The sequence below is a fragment of the Dendrobium catenatum genome, unplaced genomic scaffold (genome assembly GCF_001605985.2).
Source record: "Dendrobium catenatum unplaced genomic scaffold, ASM160598v2 fragScaff_scaffold_665, whole genome shotgun sequence".
In the NCBI taxonomy this organism is placed as follows: domain Eukaryota; kingdom Viridiplantae; phylum Streptophyta; class Magnoliopsida; order Asparagales; family Orchidaceae; genus Dendrobium; species Dendrobium catenatum.
The window spans coordinates 5,873,930-5,894,784 of record NW_021319127.1 but is presented as its reverse complement, the minus strand read 5'-3'; the positions used below and the strand labels follow the sequence as shown (position 1 = coordinate 5,894,784).

At 35.8% G+C, this 20,855-nt stretch overlaps 1 protein-coding gene across 1 annotated transcript; it reads right to left on the bottom strand.

Moving 5' to 3' along the window:
* Positions 1-300: 300 nt before the first annotated feature.
* On the bottom strand, positions 301-20,507 carry LOC110099313 (ABC transporter G family member 39-like). The gene is made up of 24 exons (XM_020826419.2): positions 20,179-20,507; positions 19,973-20,093; positions 6,378-6,466; positions 6,206-6,290; positions 5,724-5,883; positions 5,555-5,631; positions 5,374-5,424; positions 5,189-5,279; positions 4,750-5,051; positions 4,383-4,664; positions 3,968-4,284; positions 3,703-3,863; positions 3,515-3,618; positions 3,275-3,431; positions 3,078-3,200; positions 2,875-2,975; positions 2,463-2,795; positions 2,083-2,373; positions 1,916-1,999; positions 1,691-1,821; positions 1,350-1,577; positions 1,080-1,251; positions 737-991; positions 301-642 (listed from the first exon to the last, which is right to left on the bottom strand). The coding sequence occupies exons 1-24, from the start codon at positions 20,505-20,507 to the stop codon at positions 379-381; spliced, it is 4,308 nt and encodes a 1,435-aa protein (XP_020682078.1). The 3' UTR covers positions 301-378.
* Between the last annotated feature and the right edge of the window lie 348 nt (positions 20,508-20,855).

Genomic DNA, 20,855 nt, shown 5'->3' with positions numbered 1-20,855 from the left:
AAATTCACTCGAAACCTAAGCTCATTAAAACTCTCCGTTGTCATACACAGCAAACAAGAAAAGAGACTAGCATGAAGAGGCCGGGGCGCGTTGAATTTTTGGAGCTTACAAAAACCAAAAAAACAAAAAGGAAATCATTTCCATATAAATATGAGATAGTTTTCAAGTCACCAACAAAGATTACCGTAAATAAAATGATATTCAAGCATAGTTGAGATAAATAGAACCTAACTCCCAAAACAAAATGCGTATAAATACCTAGCAGCATGAATTAATTGCAGAGAGGAGAAAAAAAAGAAAGAAAGAAAAGTTCTACAAAGACTTATTATATACAGAAATCATCTGCATCAGGAATTCTGAAGACATATTAGGTTTTTACTATCGTCGTTGGAAGTTCAAAACTTTAATTGAGAAGGCAAACACGAAGGCAAATAGCACAGTAAACCCAATCATTGCAGCAGCTATTGCTCCCAAGAAGTCATGCCTGAATCCAAAGTATTCCTTAATAAACTCCCGTACAGTAACATCACCGTCTGTCATTTTGTCCTGATCATAGTCTCCAAACTGCGAAGCAACAAGTCCATACAAAGTCCAAGCAACTGGGCATGCCCAGGAGTACCATCTCCACCACACAGGAATCCTCTGCAAGTTTGACAGAAAAAACTTTACTAATCTAGAGTTCAGATGTGATGATATACTCAAGATAGAGGCATTTAGGTTGTCAAACCAAACTTACAGGTCGAGGGATTAGATAGCCCGCAAAAATGTTCCATACTGCATAAAATGCTGTGGAGACTATGGCAGCAATGTCACTGTTGGGTGTCATGGCCACTGCCATCATGCCGTAGAATGTGAAGTACAGGAAAGTCGTGAACATGAAGAACAAATACCAAAAAAACTTCACTGCTGTCCAGTCGAAGGAGATGCAGCTGTAAACAATCAGCCCATAAATTAAAGCCTGTAGGAAAATGTGTGGAATCTCGATAAGGACCTGCATTCATCATTAAAGGTAAGTGGTTAATACATATAACTGAGATTTTAAAGCAGCATTGCTTTCGTTTTAAAATCATTGTACATACCTGTGCGAAAGCGTAAGGTAAAGCAGAATACATTCCTGCTGCCTTCTCCCTATAGAAAACTGATCGTTCAACATCTACAATTGGTTGCACAGTTTGCCCGTTTTGGATTCCAATGAATAGCACAGCTGCATACATTGAGCCTAAAGAATTGAACAGGTCTTGCTGTTTCTCCCTGCAAGATTAATTGATAAAGTTTGAATTTTTTAATTCTAGTAGAAAGGTATGAAAATATATGATGGATTTATATGAGAATTTTTCATTCAAACTTACACTTTTTTTCCAAGTTTCCAGAAAATAGTTCCAAATATCAGAGCAATGACTGAGGTGAAGAAGATTCTTGTAGCTGTGTAAGATGGATTGCGCCAATACGACTTGTGCTGCTTCCATAGGCAAGCCTCGCACTGAGTCAAGAATGGCTGAGAGTATTTGGTTGGGAAGAAAAGGTCCTCTGAGCCAGGAGGTGGAGTGCTTAGCTCACTGATCAATGCTTTGTTTCTCCTGAATGAGTTTAAAATCTCATGTTAGGCTAAATCTAAAGTTAGTTTTTTTTTTCCTGCCAAATTCCCATTCTACCATTCTAAGCTATAAGAGTTAACTGTAGATGTGCTCACCTGAAGAGGTCAGAGTCCTTGTACTTTTCAGCAAAATTAATACCGTAAATTTCCTCTTGTGCCTGGGTAGTGACCTCCAACATCCATGTTGCTGGGTTGTAGCCATCTTTAATTTTCCTGACGCCAAATTCCTGAAGAATAAGAAAGAAAGTGTGATCTTAGTTACATATTTTCTAAGCTTTTGGTGTTTATAGACATTACCACTCCACTAAAGCTGATACTGACCTCAAAGTACTTAATTAAATGACAAGAATTGCGGCCCAGCGGGCCAACATAAATCTCCTCTCCGCCACGTTTCATGAGGAAAAGCTAAAATTGAGAGGGATAAATTATGAGTATCTTAGTATTCAAGTAAATTTTTTAGATGCTCTACTCATTAGCCCGGAAAGTACCTCATCAAAAGCTTCAAAGATATCAATGCTTGGTTGGTGTATTGTACACACCACAGTCCTACCAGTGTCCACTGTGTTCCTGACTGTTCTCATCACAATGGCTGCTGCTCTAGCATCAAGCCCAGAGGTTGGTTCATCCATAAATATTATTGAAGGGTTGGCAACGAGCTCTACTGCAATTGTTAATCTCTTTCGCTGCTCAGTGGATAAGCCATTCACTCCAGGTAATCCTACTAGTGCTCCCCTCAGTGTGTTTAGCTCCACAAGTTCCATGACCTCCTCAATGAACATCTGCAGTGATTAATTTCTAGAATTTAGTCCCAAACCAAAGGAAACAGACTTTCTTTGGAGTTCCAAGTAGAATATATTACTCAACTAACATTTCTTGTTGTAGCATCAACTTCAGAAGTTAGACGTAGCCAGGCTGAATAAAGAAGCGATTCATAAACGGTAACATGTGGAGAGTGGATGTCATTTTGTTCACAATATCCAGAAATCCTAGCAAATGTTTCTTGCATCTTGGGATATCCTGATATACGGATATCTCCATCTATATAACCACCAGTTTTTCTTCCAGAAAGAACATCCATAAGAGTTGTCTTGCCTGCTCCGCTTACACCCATCAAAGCTGTGAGAACTCCTGGCCTGAATGCTCCACTAACACCTTTCAATAGGACCAAACGGTCCTCAGCTATCCCTTGGCCTTTCATTTCCTATGAAGAATATATAGAAGGATGATTAACATTTTGTTTCAAGGAACATAAAATATTAGGTCCATAAAACTTAAAATACCTGAGGCATGTCCACGGAATACTTAATGTTGTCAAAGGTAATTGAAAGAGGAGCAAATGGGAGCATTATTCCACGCTTTTCATTTTCTTTTGAAATACTTTCTGTAAGAATTTTAAATGTTTCAAGCAGATGAGAACAAAATTGATTAGTGATTATACATATGAGACTAAAATATCCTTACGCACAGTTATTATAGTTATTACCTTCACCTGTACTTGGTGGCAATAACTGAGCTTTTGAAGGTAGTTCGATGGATGCGCCTGTTCTATTAGCCTGCTTCTCTCTCAATACCACTTCAGAAATGGTTGTCTGACCTTTGCCAAGTGCTGTAGGATTTAATCAGCTTAGAACTGAATATTCCGAAGTTTTACAAGATGAAGCTTATGCATTTGATACTTACGGTCAAGCCAATCGAGAAAGAAAACAAAGAGGACATTAAACAGGAAGATGTATCCGAGAAGTGCCCCTACACCAATCCAGTACCAGTTAGCATCAACAAAGATCCCACGATACTTCAAGATCTCAATTCCAATAGTATTATTAAATCCAGGGACATGCTGCGTAACAAATAAATTTCATTAAAGATATTCGACTAAGAAAAGAAGAAGAATTGAGTTTGGATTGAGAAAACTATTTATACTTTATTCCAACTATGCCCAAGAAATTCATTCACGGCAATTGCATTCTGTGCATACATCAAAGGAGAGGACCAGTAACCCCATATCCACCATTTCTTGATGTTTTCTGCAAGAAGATATTACTCTTTACTCAAAACAAAGTTGTAATAGAAGTTCTGGCAGTATATTTAGTCCATAAAAATTGCCTCACCTCGTGAAATAAGGAATCCCCCAAGGATCAAAAGCACAATCTGTGCAAAAGCCCCAAAAGTATCCGCCACAACCATTTCCCTTCCAAGAGCTCCAAGGAGCCGAAAGAGTCCTGATGCCATCTGACTGATTAGAACAAGCAGCAGATAATGCTTGAAGAACCTGTAAAATAGTTTTTTGATCAGGAATTAGTACTGAGAATCTTACACAAAACCTATCGATATCATATATTAATGATTTTAAGATGTTATCCTGTTTATTCTAACCTGTTGATATTTGGATCAAAACCAATGACATAGTAAGTCATACAAATCCAGACAGCACACTCCAGAAATGAAATTGGTATCTTGAGGACCCATGTAGGTAGTGCATAAGCCCATGAAGGATAGAAGAGTAGGTCTCTTTGCTTATAAAATATAGGAAGTTTTGCGATGCTCATTGCAAGTTCAGCAAATGCATTAAACAGATGAGTGACAAGGCCAAGAAACATTGCACCTAAGAAGACGACACCATCCTCTATCCCCTCATGATGCATCTTTGTACGCAGGAAGACCGTCATTGTAATTAGACCAAGAATGATAAGCTGTAGTAGATGGGGAAAAACAGTTTAGCACTATGTTATTGCTTATGAATCAAGTACTTTAAAGATTGTTAGTTTAGGTTTCTGGATTGTCTACACACTTGGACTACTTTGAAGATGTAGACAAAAGAGTTTCTCTTCATCAGAAGCCATTCCCGTGAGGTGCACACTTTGAGGAGCTCCATTTTACTAATGCCATACTTCGAAGTTGTCAATGCGGCAGGGTGGTTCCTACTCCTATCAAATGAAGTACCGAGTTCTGTTCGTAGCTTGAGGCCGACATGGAAGGCCTGGAAAGCTTCAGCAAATTCATTGACAGAAATATAAGAGTATGGCTCGTCTTTGTTTGCCCAGTATTGATGTTGATCCTTTCTAGAAGTCACCTATTGATGTGTAAAAAGAGATCTCATTGTAGAATCAGTCTATTGATAAAAAAAACATAATATCAATCTAGTCTCTACTACTTACTTCTTGCAGAAAGTCTGCAACTCCTTTCCTTTCAGGACACTTGAAACCCATTGAATCAAAGAACCCTAAAACATGCTCTCTTGGGCCCTGGTACACTATCTTCCCTTCAGAGAGAAGTATGATATCGTCAAAGAGTTCATAGGTTTCAGGTGCAGGTTGGAGCAATGCAATCACTGCTGTCCCGCCAAGGATGTGAACAGATTGCCTGAGGGAATTCACTATCTGGTATGTGGTGGAACTATCAAGACCCGTCGAAATTTCATCCATGAAAAGTGCTTTTGCTGGCCCAACAAGCATTTCACCTGCACAGAATTTTGAACAAAGCAGCACAAGTGAGTAGTGCTAAAATGAGAGTCATTTTGCTATCAACAATTAGAATAACTTCTAATATTTGCTTTATGTTATTTTGAAATGGTACTAGACCCCAATGGAAACTTACCAGTAGTAACACGCTTCTTTTGTCCACCTGAAATGCCTCTTATCATTGCATCTCCAACCATGGTATCAGCACAAACATCCAGTCCTAAAATCTTAAGATAGTAAAAATAACAACACTAATAAGACTTGCTTCCTTAATAGAAGTTTAATAAGAATAACAAAAAGATTTCTATGTTTAAGGATTACCTTCAGAATGTAATCTGTAATCACATTTTCCTGTCCTTCCACTGATATGGCCTATTGTCGAAAAAATTACAATAGTAAATTTCGCCAATTTGTAACTTTTCTTTGTTCTAATTATTAGTTAAAGTATCACCCATTAAATTTCATGTAATGAAAAATGAACGAAGTTTCTTCTGGTACTAACCTTCATGTAGACATCAATTTCTGCATCTGGTTTGATGTTTGCTTCCTTCTCTCTTTTTGATAACTCAGTCAGCATATCTGCAAATCATTTGGAAGAAAAACAACTAAGTTTCAAGTCCCTTCAAATCTCATTGAGTACTTCTAAAAACAGAACTTTCTATCTAGACTACCATAACGAGTTCCAACTCCTTGGCATCTTGCTGAAAAAGACAAGGTTTCTCTCACAGTCATCTCTCCAACGTGTATGTCGTTCTGACTAATATAAGCAGAAGTCCTCTGAGGTACAAACTCATCCATGTGGTGACCATTGTAAGTTACCTCACCTGAAACCTGATGAAATTGAGGAAACTATTAGTTTTAATTTCTTTCCCTTCAAACATAATTTCCTGTTGTAATAAAGGATTCAGTTAGTTAAAATGACTTTCGTCAACTAAAACCCAAGTGAAAAATAGAAATGTCTCTTTTGCTTAACGGGAAAAAACAGCTGAATGATGTGGCACGATATGGAATGCAAATGAAACACTTTGCAAACCAGATCATGCAATATCATTTTCGGTCAAATCCAATTCTCTCACCAATGACTATCAAATAATATTTACTGAACTCTGCAATTTTTTTTAAAGAATTTAGAGAAGAAAGTTTCAGTATGTACCTTCAGAGTTGAATCAAGCTTTCCGGCTAAAGCTAATAAAAGGCTAGTCTTCCCAGATCCTGGAGGGCCAAGAAGCAAAGACATTCTGTACAACGAGTTAACTAATCAGACACTTCTGAACTAGAATAAATAGGTCACACTCCCAGATTTAGACAAGCAAAGGTCTTCTCACCTACAAGGCTTGACAATCCCGCTGATATCACTAAGGATAGAAATTGGCCTCTTCCCACTTGGCACAATATGCAAAGCGCTCAAAACTCCCTGATATGAACATTTAGCATTAAAAGTAGAACAGTTTAATAACGTGCCATCAATTTTTGGGATAGAATTTATTACCGCTTTAAAAGTTTTTCGTTTGTAAAAAATAGTCTCAACCAAAAATTAAGAAATGTTGGTTTATGCAGAAAAATTTTAATCTGAGAACATGGTAAAATATATATGCATAAATCGTCATGCCTAAAAGCAGCAACGTCCACTACCTCTGACAAAGCTACGGTTAACAACAATTTTTTTTTTTGGGAAAATTAAGGGCAAAGCCCAATTTTCATTGAAGTAAAAAGACTAGTTACATGTGTAAGAAAGAAGAGAAAAGAAAAGCAAAATTGTGGGGTACAGCCACTATTAGTAGCTCTACAAGAAGACTGAAGAACAGATAGGCAAAAATATTGGAAATTCACCATGTATTATTGTAGAATGAATAGATTTTTATTTTTTTATAGTTGTGTTTTATGAGGCATGTTTGGGTGTATGCTTTTGATACTTCAATCATTGTAAATTTAGATAAATATGGTAGAAGTGAAAATTTTTTTTTATTAGAATAATGGAATGGGTGAATACAATCTCATACGTTAAAAATAGAAACTTCATGTAATAATTATCAGAAAAACTTGAGAAAAATAGGAGTTTTATGCGAGAAAAATAACGGTAACTATATCATAGAGAAGTATAGAGATTGTAATTAATTTTAAATGGAAAGAGGATCATCCACACTAGCAAAGAATGTCCCTTTCAAGGATTCAGTATAGAATATTTGATAAAGTATTTTGAGCAATTTAACTAAAATAATTGAAACAGCACCTCAAAATATTATAAGCATGTGATATTATAAATCATTTTTATCATGACTTAATTAATAAAATCTAAAAATTAGTTTTCAAATTGTAATTTTCTTAAAAATAATGTATTTATATAACAAAATTATGTGGGTTGTTTATACCAGTTTTCACCTTAATGCTTTATTTAGAAAAATTAAATATTATTTCACCTTAATGCTTTATTTAGAAAAATTAAATATTATTTATTATTTTTTAACTATTTTGTAAAAGTTACAATTATATGATGAAGTTCTTAATTATGTTAATAGTTTTACAACAACAACAACATCAATCTTTTGTCCCACTATATGGGGTCGACTACAACCTTTTTCTCCACTGTGTTCGTTAAACGTTAAATTCTTGTTTAAATCTAATTAAGAAAGATCATTTCTAATATTTTCTAACCAATTCTTTTTAGGTCTACCTCTACCATTCTTAACATAAGTCAAATATAATACCTCTACTTTTCCAACCGGGTCATCATAAGGCAGACATTTTATGTGACCAAACAATTTAAGACGACTCTCTCTATTAGTCTATTCTTATCTTCCACTGGTGCTATTCCAACCTTTTCACGTATATGCTTTTGTATCCTATCTCTAAGGGTAAAGACACTCATCAACCAGAGCATCCTCATCTCTGCAACACTTAACTTAGTATTATGCTTCTCTTTCAATGGCCAACATTCGGCACCATAAAACATTGCAGGTCTCACCAACATCTGATAGAATTTTCTCTTAAGTTTGAGGGGAACTTTTCTATCACACAACAAGCCCAATGCATTTCTCCACTTCAACCATCCAAGTTGAATTCTGCTAATAATATCCCCATCTATTTCACCATCACTCTAAACAATAGATCCAAGATAGCTAAAACTTGTACTCTTATTAATGACTTGATCGCCCAATGTTGGATTACAACTAAGGCTATTACTTGTGTTCAAACACAAGGTGGTTTGACCAAGTATTTTCCTATTTCGGTTGGATTACATCAAGGATCAGCCTTAAGTCCATATCTTTTTTGCTTTAGTCATGGATGTTCTCACTAGACATTTGCAAGAGGATGTACCTTGGTGTATGCTTTTTGCTGATAATATTCTTCTTGTCGATAAGACTAGATAGGGAGTTGAAGTTAAACTTGAATTATGGAGGTCAACTTTAGAGTCTAAAGGTTTTCGTTTGAGTAGATCTAAAACTGAATATATGGTATAATTTTAGTAGCAATATACCTAGTGAAGGGATTGTGACTTTGGGCGATCAAGTCATTAATAAGAGTACACGTTTTAGATATCTTGGATGTATTGTTCAGAGCGATGGTGAAATTGATGGGGATATTATCAGCAGAATTCAAGTTGAATGGTTGAAGTGGAGGAATGCATCGGGCTTATTGTGCGATAGAAAAGTGCCTCTCAAACTTAAGGGAAAATTCTATAAGATGATGGTGAGACCTGCAATGCTTTATGATGCTGAATGTTGTCCATTAAAAGAGAAGTATAATACTAAGTTATGTGTTGCAGAGATGAGGATGCTTAGGTGGATGAGTGGCTTGACCCTTAGAGATATGATACAAAATGAGCATATACGTGAAAAGGTAGAAGTAGCTCCATTGGAAGATAAGATTAGAGAGAGTCGCCTTAGATGGTTTGATCACATTAAACGGAGGCCTTCCGATGACCCAGTTAGGAAAGATGAGGTATTAGAGTTGACTTATGTTAAGAAAAGTAGAGGTAGACCTAAAAAGACTTGACTAGAAAATATTAGAAATGATCTTTCTTTATTAGATTTAAATGAGAATTTGATTTTTAACCGGACATAATGGCGAAAAATGATTCATGTGGCCGACCCCACATAGTGGGACAAAGGCTTGATGTTGTTGTTATACAGTGTAAGGACTGGAAATGCAGAGGAGGGTATAATAGCTAATAATGAATATGATGAGATTCCTATGAGTACCCGTCAGTGGAATGCGGAGGTTGCATCTGATGGTACTACTATTTTTAGCTTAATGACTGATGAATTTGTCATTCCAAATGAACTGGTAGAACATATGTGCTTTTAGACGAAAATTAGAACTGCAATTTGCCTTATAAGGCTAATCCATAAGAAATAATGTCCAATTTATCGTGGTTGTTTCAAATAGACAAAAATTCATCGTTGCATGTATTCAACATGATAATTTGATGGTTAAGTGTCATTGGCATTTACATGCTAGCCTAAGCAAGCGTTTGGGAGGAGTATGGAAAATAGATACCATCTAAGGGAAATATACATGCATGAATCCTATTCTTCAAGCGAGTCACAGGCAATGTAACTAAAATTCATTAATTTATTATTCCTACGATAAGGAAGAAAATGGATATCAAACCCATATAGATAAATGGAAGAGTCGAGGCAATGTTCAACATAAAAGTTTCATACATGAAAGCATGAGATGCATGTCAAAAGGCTATCAAGGTCGTGTTTGGTAGTTGGGAGGACTCTTATCGATCCCTAAATTTGTTCATGGAAGATATTGTTGCAGCAATGCCAAGAATAGCATACAATATCCAATCCTCCAACATACATAGATTAGAGAGGTTATTTTGGGCTTTTAGCACATTTATCAGTGGTTGGAGATTTTGTCGTCTTATCCTCAACCTAGATGGGACCTTCTTACTAGGTAAATATAGGAGAACATTATTCATTGTTGTTGGCCTTGATACGAATAATAGCCATTTCCCATTAGCTTTCAGAATTGTGGAGTTAGAGTGCAATGAGGCTTGGATATGGTTTCTTAGCATGCTTCATGATTTAGTCCCATCTGTTAGTAGTAGAAGTAATCTTTTTATCATATATGATAGGCATGCAGGCTTGGTCTATGGTTGTAGGGGCATATTCCCAGGTGTAACACATCGTCATTGTCTTAGACACTTATATGAGAATTTTAAGAAAACTATCCGACAAATGGGAGTTTCTAATGTCGAGGTTTTAAGCCAGAAGATGTACAAAATATGTAATACAGATGATACTGAAATATTCTATCAAAACATTATGGATATAATCAAAATAAAGCCTAAACTTCATCAATGGTTGGTCGAGAAGGATGTTTCGAAGTAGACTTTGACATTTGATGGTGGGTTTTGATATGGAATAATGACAACTAACACGTTTGAAGCAGACAAGCTCCATTGCACCAGTTAGGCTAAGTCTTATGGATTATGTTTCTGAGTTCTACACCATGAATTACTTCAAGTTGACTTACTCAGACGAATTTCACACAATACCTGACAAGCAATACTAGCCAATCCATGATCCTGTTATTGCTCTGTACCCCTTGACCCCACCAAATTTTAGGAGGAGAACCGGCAGGCCGAAGTCAATATGATATAGGAACACAATGGATGAACAAAGGCAGTAGAGTAGCAGGTTTTGCAGTTACTGCAACATAATTGGGCATAACAGAACAACCTGTCCTACACACCGTGCAAATCGTTAATAAAAATAATGTCCAAATACTTCTATTTTGTTCACGTTGATATTGTCGAGAAGTTGTAGTTCTGTGATGTTATAGTTCTATGATGTTGTAGTCACCTCATAAAATATATTTGGCGTAAATGTGCACTGTAATTTGATTGTAATATTAGAGTTCAATATTATATTTTTTGAACTCATTTGTTGGATCTATGAATATTTGGCTTCTGATAAGCATTTTGTTAGTGTTGTTGCGTCAAGTAATTCCTAAGATAAAAATTCCATAATAATTCATATATTGTTATTAAATCAAATAAACAATATGAAAGTACAATTTTAATGAATAATCTGTAGATACAAGTTGTTGGTGTAATGACATACAAATTTACGCTCAAAACTAATGGCATGAGATTTCTGGCATCAATATTTCAAGAAATTCACTAGTGAGAGATATCTACTATTATTTATTGATACTTGAATAAAAATAATATTTTTATCCAATTATTCTAAATTTGTAAATACCCACCAAACATATTATTACCAATATACAATTAAGATATAGAGATTGGGATAAAAAAATTTATATCAATGCAACATGCTCCATTCTGCTTAAATATCAATTCTTCAGTGATAACACAATACAATGCTTTACATTTTCTTAATTTTAAATATAAATAAATTTTTCTTAGATTTTAAATATCTCAAAATAGCATTATAAAATTTGTTGGATGTCTTGTTCTTCAATCACAATCATACTATCTTTATGTTTCCATTATAAAATTTTAAATTTATGCAAATTGAATCTTTGAATCTTAAATGTTTTCACTTTGTTATATACATTGAAAATTAATGGATTTCTTAAACCAACTTGCAGATCTTACGGTAGAAAATCAACCAGCTAGAAGGAAGCGTTGGTCAAAACAAAATGTGACACAGGTTGATGAGGCTCAACAAGCTATGTTGGTTGACCTACATCCCAGCATTACCTCATTGCATGGATCATATAGAGCTGCACATCCAGATGAGGTATGGTATTATAATACATTTAGTAAATCCTATATTTAGTTATTGTTCTTTATGACTTTAAAAGTTTTAAACATGTAGGGAACAGTTTTGGAAGCCACCTCCCATCTACTTATGGTACATTAGTGGCCAATAAAATGGCCGAGGTTTGTGGAAGGGCTTTGAATGTTAGGGTTAGATTGTGTTAGTCGGTTGCACTACATCAGAATGGATCACAATTTACTAACAACTTTGGTGGAGCATTAGTCTCCGCAAACAAACTCATTTCACTTACCTATTGGTGAAATGAGCATTACATTGGAGGATGCTTCTCTCATATTGGGTCTTGATGTTTATGGCCCAGTGTTGGTTTTCCAATTTGTTGTAGGTGCTGGCAGAAGATGATTGACTTGGCTTGATTGTTGTGATGATCTACTAAGATAACACCCTCAACGAGTGTTGTGTATCATGATCCATTCGATCCATGGGTCTCTTTGAAATTCAGGATGGGACATGCACAAGCTCAGACATGCTTACCATTGAGATGACTATGTTTGACCTTCTACAGAAACTCATATCTGGACTTGACTGAGCTTGTTTTTTGCAGCATGTTCGAGCATATATTCCCTTCTTGATGGGATCTTACCTTTTGCCATTGTGAGATTCATTTGAGGTTCCTACCTTTACTAGATAACTTGGGTTAATTCAGCACATATTCCTTAGGGGCAATTGTACTTGCTCACTTATATAGAGAACTTGCTGAAGCCACAAAGCCAAAGAGAGTGAATATTAGCAATTATATTTATTTGCTTCAGATATGATGCTGGGAGCGATTACATGTCGGGTGTCCAACACTTCATGTTCCATAACATGTTAGCTTGGATGGCCTTAGTGTTGGATATAGGTAATCTATTTGGTTGCACATTACATTTCAATACCTTTCATAGTGACCTAATTAAAAAAATTACTTTTCTTTTGTATGTATACATAGGTGGAACCAGGAAATCATCAGGCAGCTCCTAGTAAGTAGTATCAATAGTTATAGAGATGAGTTGGATGGCTTATTGGACTCTCATATATGCATTATTACTAACAGAATTTCTCCGACTATTTGAATTTAATTAGTTCGAAGAAACCTAATACAAATTTTTCTTCTTTGGCCAATAATCTGAGAACCATATACGGAAGAAGTTCATGCTCAAGTAGCTGATATATACTTATTAGGAGAAGCCATCTCGTTGGCTCATCTACCTCTGGTTAGTTTGACGCATGTGGAGTGGCACTTGCTAGATAGAGTCATTCGACAATTTGGGTTTGTTCTTACTACTCAAGTTCAGCCTATGAAACATAAATTTGTTCGAATAGACGGGCGAGGTAAAGCTGATACGGACTGGATGGTGTACCATTAACCTTATGTTGGATTGTGGGAGGATAGGCGAGCATACATTATTGAAGGAATGGGTGCTAGAGAAGATACCGAGCACGAACCAGCAATACTTACAGTGGTTTAGGTCGTAGGCAACATTATACATGTTGAAGCCGCCTTTAACACCGCCGATAATATACTACCCTCAAGCATTTCAGAGTGATATCTGGTTAGTAATATTTGCACATTATACATGTCATTAAGGAATATAGGTAGTATCATCTTTTAAATATAGTCGTTTGTTTTTTTGTCTTTTGCATAAGTTCTTCTTGGACATAGAGAGGGCAGTTCTACCTTTGGTGAGTACTGATGACAACGCTGATGTTGAAAGTTTTATTAGGAGAATAACATAGATGATAGCGGATCTATGTAGAGAGATTCATATTCCTGATGAGTATTAGAGCATGCATATACAAGGTATACAAGCAGCATCTCCACTCCAATAATGTGTTAAAGGAGGAATCGAATGCCATTAGTTTGTAATAAGTTTTATTTGATTAATTAAGCTTTCATGCTTTTCTTTCAAAAAAAAAAAAAGATCCCCATGTTATGGATGTAGGACCATCATCATTTGAAGACTTAAAACCATGTCAGGATTACTTTACTTAGCCAACTCAGTAGTCTATACTAGCATAGTTCGAAATGAGTATGTTGTAGGCACTACATCAGCGACTGTTTCAGAGTCAACTATAGTTGGGGTGGAGCAACATATCATCATTTGGGACGAGTAGCATGCGCTACATGGCAGACCTGTACATCCTCCACAGCATTACACTCCCAACAATGATGCATTACCACATAGAGGATGTAGGAGGCGTTAGGTGATGTTCTGTTTGTATTTCATATGATGTAACCTTTTGATGATGTTGACATTCCTAGTAATCAGCCATGATGACTTATTTTTTTATGAAATGATGTTAAATTTACTATGCTTCTTCTATGCATGTTCTAATTTTATAAAAAAGTTATGCAAATCCTAAATAATATCTAAATTTAAACTATTTTAAATTTAGAAGATGAATATCGAGTTAAATATAACCAATTCTTTATTTTGAATTATTAATTGCTTAGTAAAATTTTAAATTAAAAACTTTTAGATTCATTAGTAAATTTAAATCTACTGAAAGTTGGAATCGCAAAACAAAAATAAATATATTTATAAAAGGTCCCGTAGGATATAACAACATACCATAATAAATAACATAAACGCAACACATATATACCATAGTGAATATGGTAAGCATATAAACTAATACATATCATTTTCATTTGTCAAGCAGCATACGTACACGTGCTTGGAGTTGCATTTGAGTCACACAGCGCTTGAGATGAAACTCAAACTCATACTGTAGGTCTTGTGAGTCTTTACCATTCAAAAAATTTCTAGTCTTACATTCAAGTAATAGCTCCTTCATCTAGTCATTATAGAAATCTGATATAAACTCGTTAAAACCAGAATGTCATTTTTGGTATAAAATCACATGCTCCATGTCAAGATTATTGCAATCCACATTTGGTGAATGGCCACCATCTCTTTCATGTCTCAACTCATGATATCACATCTATAAAAAATGAGGACTTACAAGATGGCTATTTTCTTCTAAGAACCTCATATGAACATATTTTCATCTGGTAGCATTTAGAAAATCTCTCGTCCTATATAATTTTACCCTATTATCTCAGCACGAACCAAAGGACATGGTCCTCATCTTTGGACAATTCACATACGTAACATCTGAATATCTCATTTGCATTCACCTTCTGCTCCAACGGACTGTCACTGACTCGTGCTATAGAAGCATGCATTTTTCTTCTTGTATCATCGAACCTTTTTTTATTAGGGATTCCTCGAATCCTCTCCATGCATGGCCAATACATTTTGATCATTTAAACTCAAATATTCACAAGTCTACTTGTTATGTGAATGCATCCCCTTTAAATAAATGGGCATGTGTAAATCCCACCTTCACATGCTGCTTATAATTACAATATTATTTGATGTGACATTTTATCTTTATAGTCCAACAGATATAACGACTGGCTGCAATGTGTACAATCAATGATTAATGAGACAAACTTAGCAGGATCACAATGACATGACAATACAAGCCTGTAAAATTGATTTAACAATACAAACTGATTTTAAAAATATTTTTATATTAATGTGAATATGACTTAATGTTTATAATATAAAATATCTTAACTCATAACTAATATTCCAACAAAATAAATATTTTCATATTAAAAATCACAGTAAAAAAGATATGCTGTCAAAATAGTATGTATTATCGAATCAGTATGTGTTATCACATTCAAGAAATTGTCACTGTAACGTCGCTCTATATAATCACATCAGTTTGTGTTTTCAAATCAGCATATACTATCAAATTAGCATATATTGTCAAATCATTTTGTATTATCAAGTCTGACAGTAATGCCAAATCAGGCTATTCATTTATTTATTACCAACTAATAATTGCTCCTTTAATCTGATGAACTTCTATTATAAATTGAGCATGTTTTTCTTATTTGGATGCATGTAACTGGTATTCTACATTCTCCACTTCCTCTGCAACTTATTATACTTTCTATATATTCTTATGCAATGTATGATACAAACAATCTCTTTGAACAAGTTGATTGTGAAGGGCAACAGTCGATTGAAGGAATGTTTAGCGCATTCTACTGATGATGGGTTAAAGGAGATGACCCGAACATATGGCAATTACCGGTGTTATATCCATTCCTGAAAGATTGCATATTATGGGACACACACATCGAAGTTATGAAGATTCCCTATTATAGGGATGGAGCTGGTTTGAATGAGACGGGTTGGAGATTTCTGCAAAAGAGGTTTATGGAATAGCTATGACATCTGGTGCCGATTAACATTCTGAAGGCTAGATATGATAAAATTGGACGTTGTTAAGATGGGTCGTTTGAGGAGATTGTGGACAATCCAACGAATGATATAAATCAATGCATTCTTTACTATAAATGACATCTTGCAGCTGATGCCTCACTCGTTGAGACATGAGAATCTGATTGTTATGGAAGGTAAAAAGAGGAAGAAGTTTCTCAATGCATCAGACTGGCAATGCATCCAACATTGGTTTCAACACAAATTTAATTGCTGCCCAACTCAATCCCAACTCCAAGCTCGCATGCGCATCGTAATCAATAATCGTTGAAAGCTTTTTTTTTTAATATTTTAAGTGTGTTAGTTAGGTATATTATAAATGTGGTATGAATGCGGTTTATGCATGTTATCGTCGAAGTTATTAAGTTTTATGGATATGTACATTCGTGTATGTCTAAATGTAATTTTCAATAAAATGTTCTTATTGTAGTTGGAATGTTGCTTCTTCTTAAATTTACTTCTTTTTTATATATTTAAATTTTTGGTACTTTTTCAAATCAAAGGAATTAATATTAAAAATAAATAAATTAGATAAATGTCAGTATTATTTAAAAAAAATCAAATGTTGAAAAATAAAGTAAATCATAATATAATACTAATTATAATAAATCAATAAATATTTTGTAATCAATAATTTCTCAGTAAATGATCAGCCTTAAGCCCATATCTTTTTTTCTTTAGTCATGGATGTTCTCACTAGACATTTGCAAGAGGATGCACCTTGGTGTATGCTTTTTGCTGATGATATTCTTCTTGTTGATAAGACTAGAGAGGGAGTTAAAGGTAAACTTGAATTATGGAGGTCAACTTAGAATCTAAAGGTTTTCGCTTAAGTAGATCTAAAACGGAATATATGGAGTATAATTTTAGTAGTAATAGTGATGTGAATCAAGTAGGAGTTGCTTGTAGAAATTAAGATGATAATTAAATAAAGCGTTACCACCACAAAGTTATCACCAATAAAATATAGGATTAAATAAATTCTAGGTAATCAACTTGCTTAGGCGAAGAGGTGCTTTGAGATAACCAAACAATTCAAAAACATCCAATGATAAAAGAAATACTTAAATGCTCATAACAAAATCCTACGCTTAATAATGAGAAAATTCACCTCAAGCACCTTCTCACTCATTCACTCTTGACTTTAGCGGAGGAGGAAGAACCATACAAGGATGGAGAGCACCACTACGGAGAAGGAGACGAAGAACTTCATTACCGGAGAGGTAGCCACCGGTGGAGGTGGTGGTGGATGGCGTTCGGTGATTGTCCACACGTAGTCTTGGAATTGGCCGTCGATGACGTGCACAAGTGTGGGGAGGATTCGATCCAAGTAATCTTCAACCGTGTCTTCGTGTTCAAACCCCGCGTCGAAGAATGGGGATCGAAGAACTTGGATGTTTTCGTAGACGTCGAATAGGAGTCCTTCAAATTATGGATCCTCCATTCATAGTGGGATTGAATAGGAAGAAGAAATAAAAAAAAAAAAGAAAGGAGGAGTTTGTCGTGAGCTAGGGAGAGGGATTAGGGGGGAGATCTTGTGTAGAGAAAATCTAAATTTGAATTTCAGTTTTTTCTTTGATTAAAGGGAGAGATTATTGGCCATTAAAATCTCCCTAAACTAGAGAGAGGGGCGGCTGTTAGGGGGGGGGGATTAATAGGCTAATTAATGGAGGCTTAGGTGGCGAGTGGAGAAAGAAAAGGCTAGGTGGGGTGGCCGGCCATGCAAGGAGAAAAAAGGGGAAAATTGATTAATTAGTGGGGCAAAGGGAATTAATCCAAATCTGATTTTGAATTTCAGATTTTAATTAATTTATGAAAGTTTCCAAATGGGGGAGAGAGAAGAGAGGGATTTGAAATTTGAATTCAAGATAGCTTGGGCCTCAATTAAATCTCTTTCCTATTTGGGGTAAACTATTTTAGGAAAGAATTAATGAGAGTTTTAATTTTGAAATTCAAAATTCACAGGGAGGGGGCTGGCGGGATTGATCAAGGGGAGGAGGGGCTGACGGTGGGCTGGCTGGGGCCGGTGGCTGGCACAGCCGGCGGCAAGGAGGAGGGCGGGGGGGAGGGGGGGAGGGGGTGGGGGGGTGAGTCGGTGGGTTCTGGGTGGGAATTGGCTGGGTTGGGGCTGCAGGGGGGACGGACAAAGGGGAAGGGGACCGGGTGTATGGGGAGGTGGTGGGGAAAGAAGAAAACAACAAAATAAAATAAAGCCAAGAGCTCACCAAGGTGGGTTGTTGGGTATTTCGGGTGGAGCCTCTCCTATGTCTCCTCTCTTTCTCTCAAGCTCTCAGGCAAGAAGAAGAATGAAAATCTCACAAATTTTATTAATCAAACATTAAGCTCATACAAAGTAGAAGACCTCTTTATATATGTCTTATCAAAAGAAAATAACATGACTCAAATGCCCAAAGGGCTACAATAATGACTAAACATCCATAAGGGCAAAATAGTAAACTAAGAATTGAAATTAAAAGATACATGAAAAATAACAGAAATATAAGCTCCTAATCATAGCCGTCGATCTACGATTCCTTCGCCGGTAGACCTGCCTAAAATGTCTATCAATGACCTCATCAAATAGACCTAGTAAAGGGATTGTGACTTTGGGCGATCAAGTCATTAATAATAGTACACATTTTAGATATCTTAGATCTATTGTTTAGAGTAATGATGAAATAGATGGGGACATTATCAGCAGAATTCAAGTTGGATGGTTGAAGTGGAGAAATGCATCGGGTTTGTTGTGTGAAGAAAAGTACCACTCAAAATTACGGGAAAATTCTATAAGATGGTGGTGAGGCCTGTAATGCTTTATGGTGCTGAATGTTGGTCATTAAAAGAGAAGCATAATACTAAGTTAAGTGTAGCAAAGATGAGGATGCTCAGGTGGATGAGTGGCTTTACCCGTAGAGATAGGATACGAAATGAGCATATCTGTGAAAAGATTGGAGTAGCTCCAGTAGAAGATAAGATTAGCGAGAGTCGTCTTAGATGGTTTGGTCACATAAAATGACGGCCTTTCGATGACCCAGTTAGAAGAGTAGAGATATTAGATTTGACTTATGTTAAGAAAGGTAGAGGCAGACCTAAAAAAGACTTGGTTAGAAAATATTTGGAATGACCCTTCTTTATTAGATTTAAACGAGAATTTGACTTTTAATAGGACACAATGGAGAAAAAGAATTCATGTAGCCGACCCCACGTAGTGGGATAAAGGCTTGATGTTGTAGTTGTTGTTGAATAATTTCTCAATAAATCAATACTTATATTTAATTTAATAGATAAAGTTTTAAATTGTTTAATTTACATTTTTAAAGTTTTGAATATGTAAATTTACATTATTTCATAATTTTAATTCAAAATAAATAAGCTATTTCAAATTTTATGTCAAGATATAAGTTTAAAATTCTTATATCTAATTAAATTAGTAATTTATATAAAACTTACAAATATAAAAAAATTAAAAAAAAAAGGGAATAATGAAATTTTAATTGTCACAAAATTTTTGCCAAATATGAATATATATGAATTTACAAAATCAGGAATATATATGAATTTTTTTAAAAAATGACTAATACATGAATTGCTAATCGCCCATTAAACGAGGGATTATGCCTAGTTTTAATTTTTATTTCATGCTTAATCACCTAATTATGATGCTAATGATGCTTAGTTTAGAAATTTGCCCTTGCTAGATACTTGTTCTTGGAAATGCATAAATCTCAATGCAAACAATAGGCAATCTACATATAAATGCTATGAAAATCAGTCGTAGAATACTTTCTTCTGTTTTTATCAACAATATAAACATACACACAAATATTCAACATTCATTGAAAAAAATATCTGAAAATGAATTGATTGTTACATTACCGAGATCTTGTTCACAAAAAAGTTGAGGAAAGTTGGAATTCCTCTGTTCCCCACATACACCTCCGCATCAATATTAAGTTGGTTGAACCGAACCTCAATCGTTGGGTTATCAATTCCAACACTGAAACAAGCAAGTGTAATAATGATTTAAGAATCCTTAAACAACAAAACAAATATTTTTTTTTTATTTGTTTCCCGTGACTCACCGTTCCATCCGGTCCCTGAGCTTGAGAAGAAACTTCTCATTGTCTTCCTCTGCAGTCCTAACGAGCTTCTCGAGCAAGTTCTTCCTCTCTTGGAGTCCAAGATCTTTAACATCCACCTCTTGGGCGCCGCCAGCTCCAGTAATAATCCCTCTCCTCATCCGGTCGTAGGTGGGGAGCTTCTCCAGCGCCGCCCATTTCAGAGCCTCCTCGTCGTCGTCCTCCCGGATGGATCTTCCGAAGACGGAGCTCGTTGATCTCCATGTGGAAGCGTTTCGGCTCACACTTCTTATGCTCCCTCTTATACTTGCCATCTTCAGACTGCTCTCCATCTTGCTTTGCTTGCTCAAAAGACCCAAACTATCAGAGCTTACAAGCAGTACAACATCTGCTACTAGTTAACGAAATCTTGAGATGAGAAAGCTGGGGTGGAATCAGAGTTTAAGCTTGGAGGGATGCGGAGAAATTGATTTTATACGCGGAGAAGTCGGGGTTATGATAAGTTGTTTCTGTTTACCGCGGGTGCTTCGTCTGCTTTGGCGTGCCACAGTCATGGACAAGTCTTTTCCCGCTTGACCATTCTATATTGGTAACTCAGCCATAGAAATGTCAAAGCAATGGCTGTTGTATTAAATGTAGGGGTGTCAGTTCGGGTCAACCCGTCGGGTTCGGGTCGACCC

Bases quoted from the DNA above. Each gene is read 5' to 3' on its own strand.
- LOC110099313 (XM_020826419.2), bottom strand. From the start codon at position 20,507: ATGGAGAGCAGTCTGAAGATGGCAAGTATAAGAGGGAGCATAAGAAGT. The intron at 6,291-6,377 runs GTGAGAAGACCT...CTCGTTGTACAG, and splicing joins GGGATTGTCAAGCCTTGTAG to AATGTCTTTGCTTCTTGGCC. The intron at 3,619-3,702 runs GTGAGGCAATTT...ATCTTCTTGCAG, and splicing joins GGGATTCCTTATTTCACGAG to AAAACATCAAGAAATGGTGG.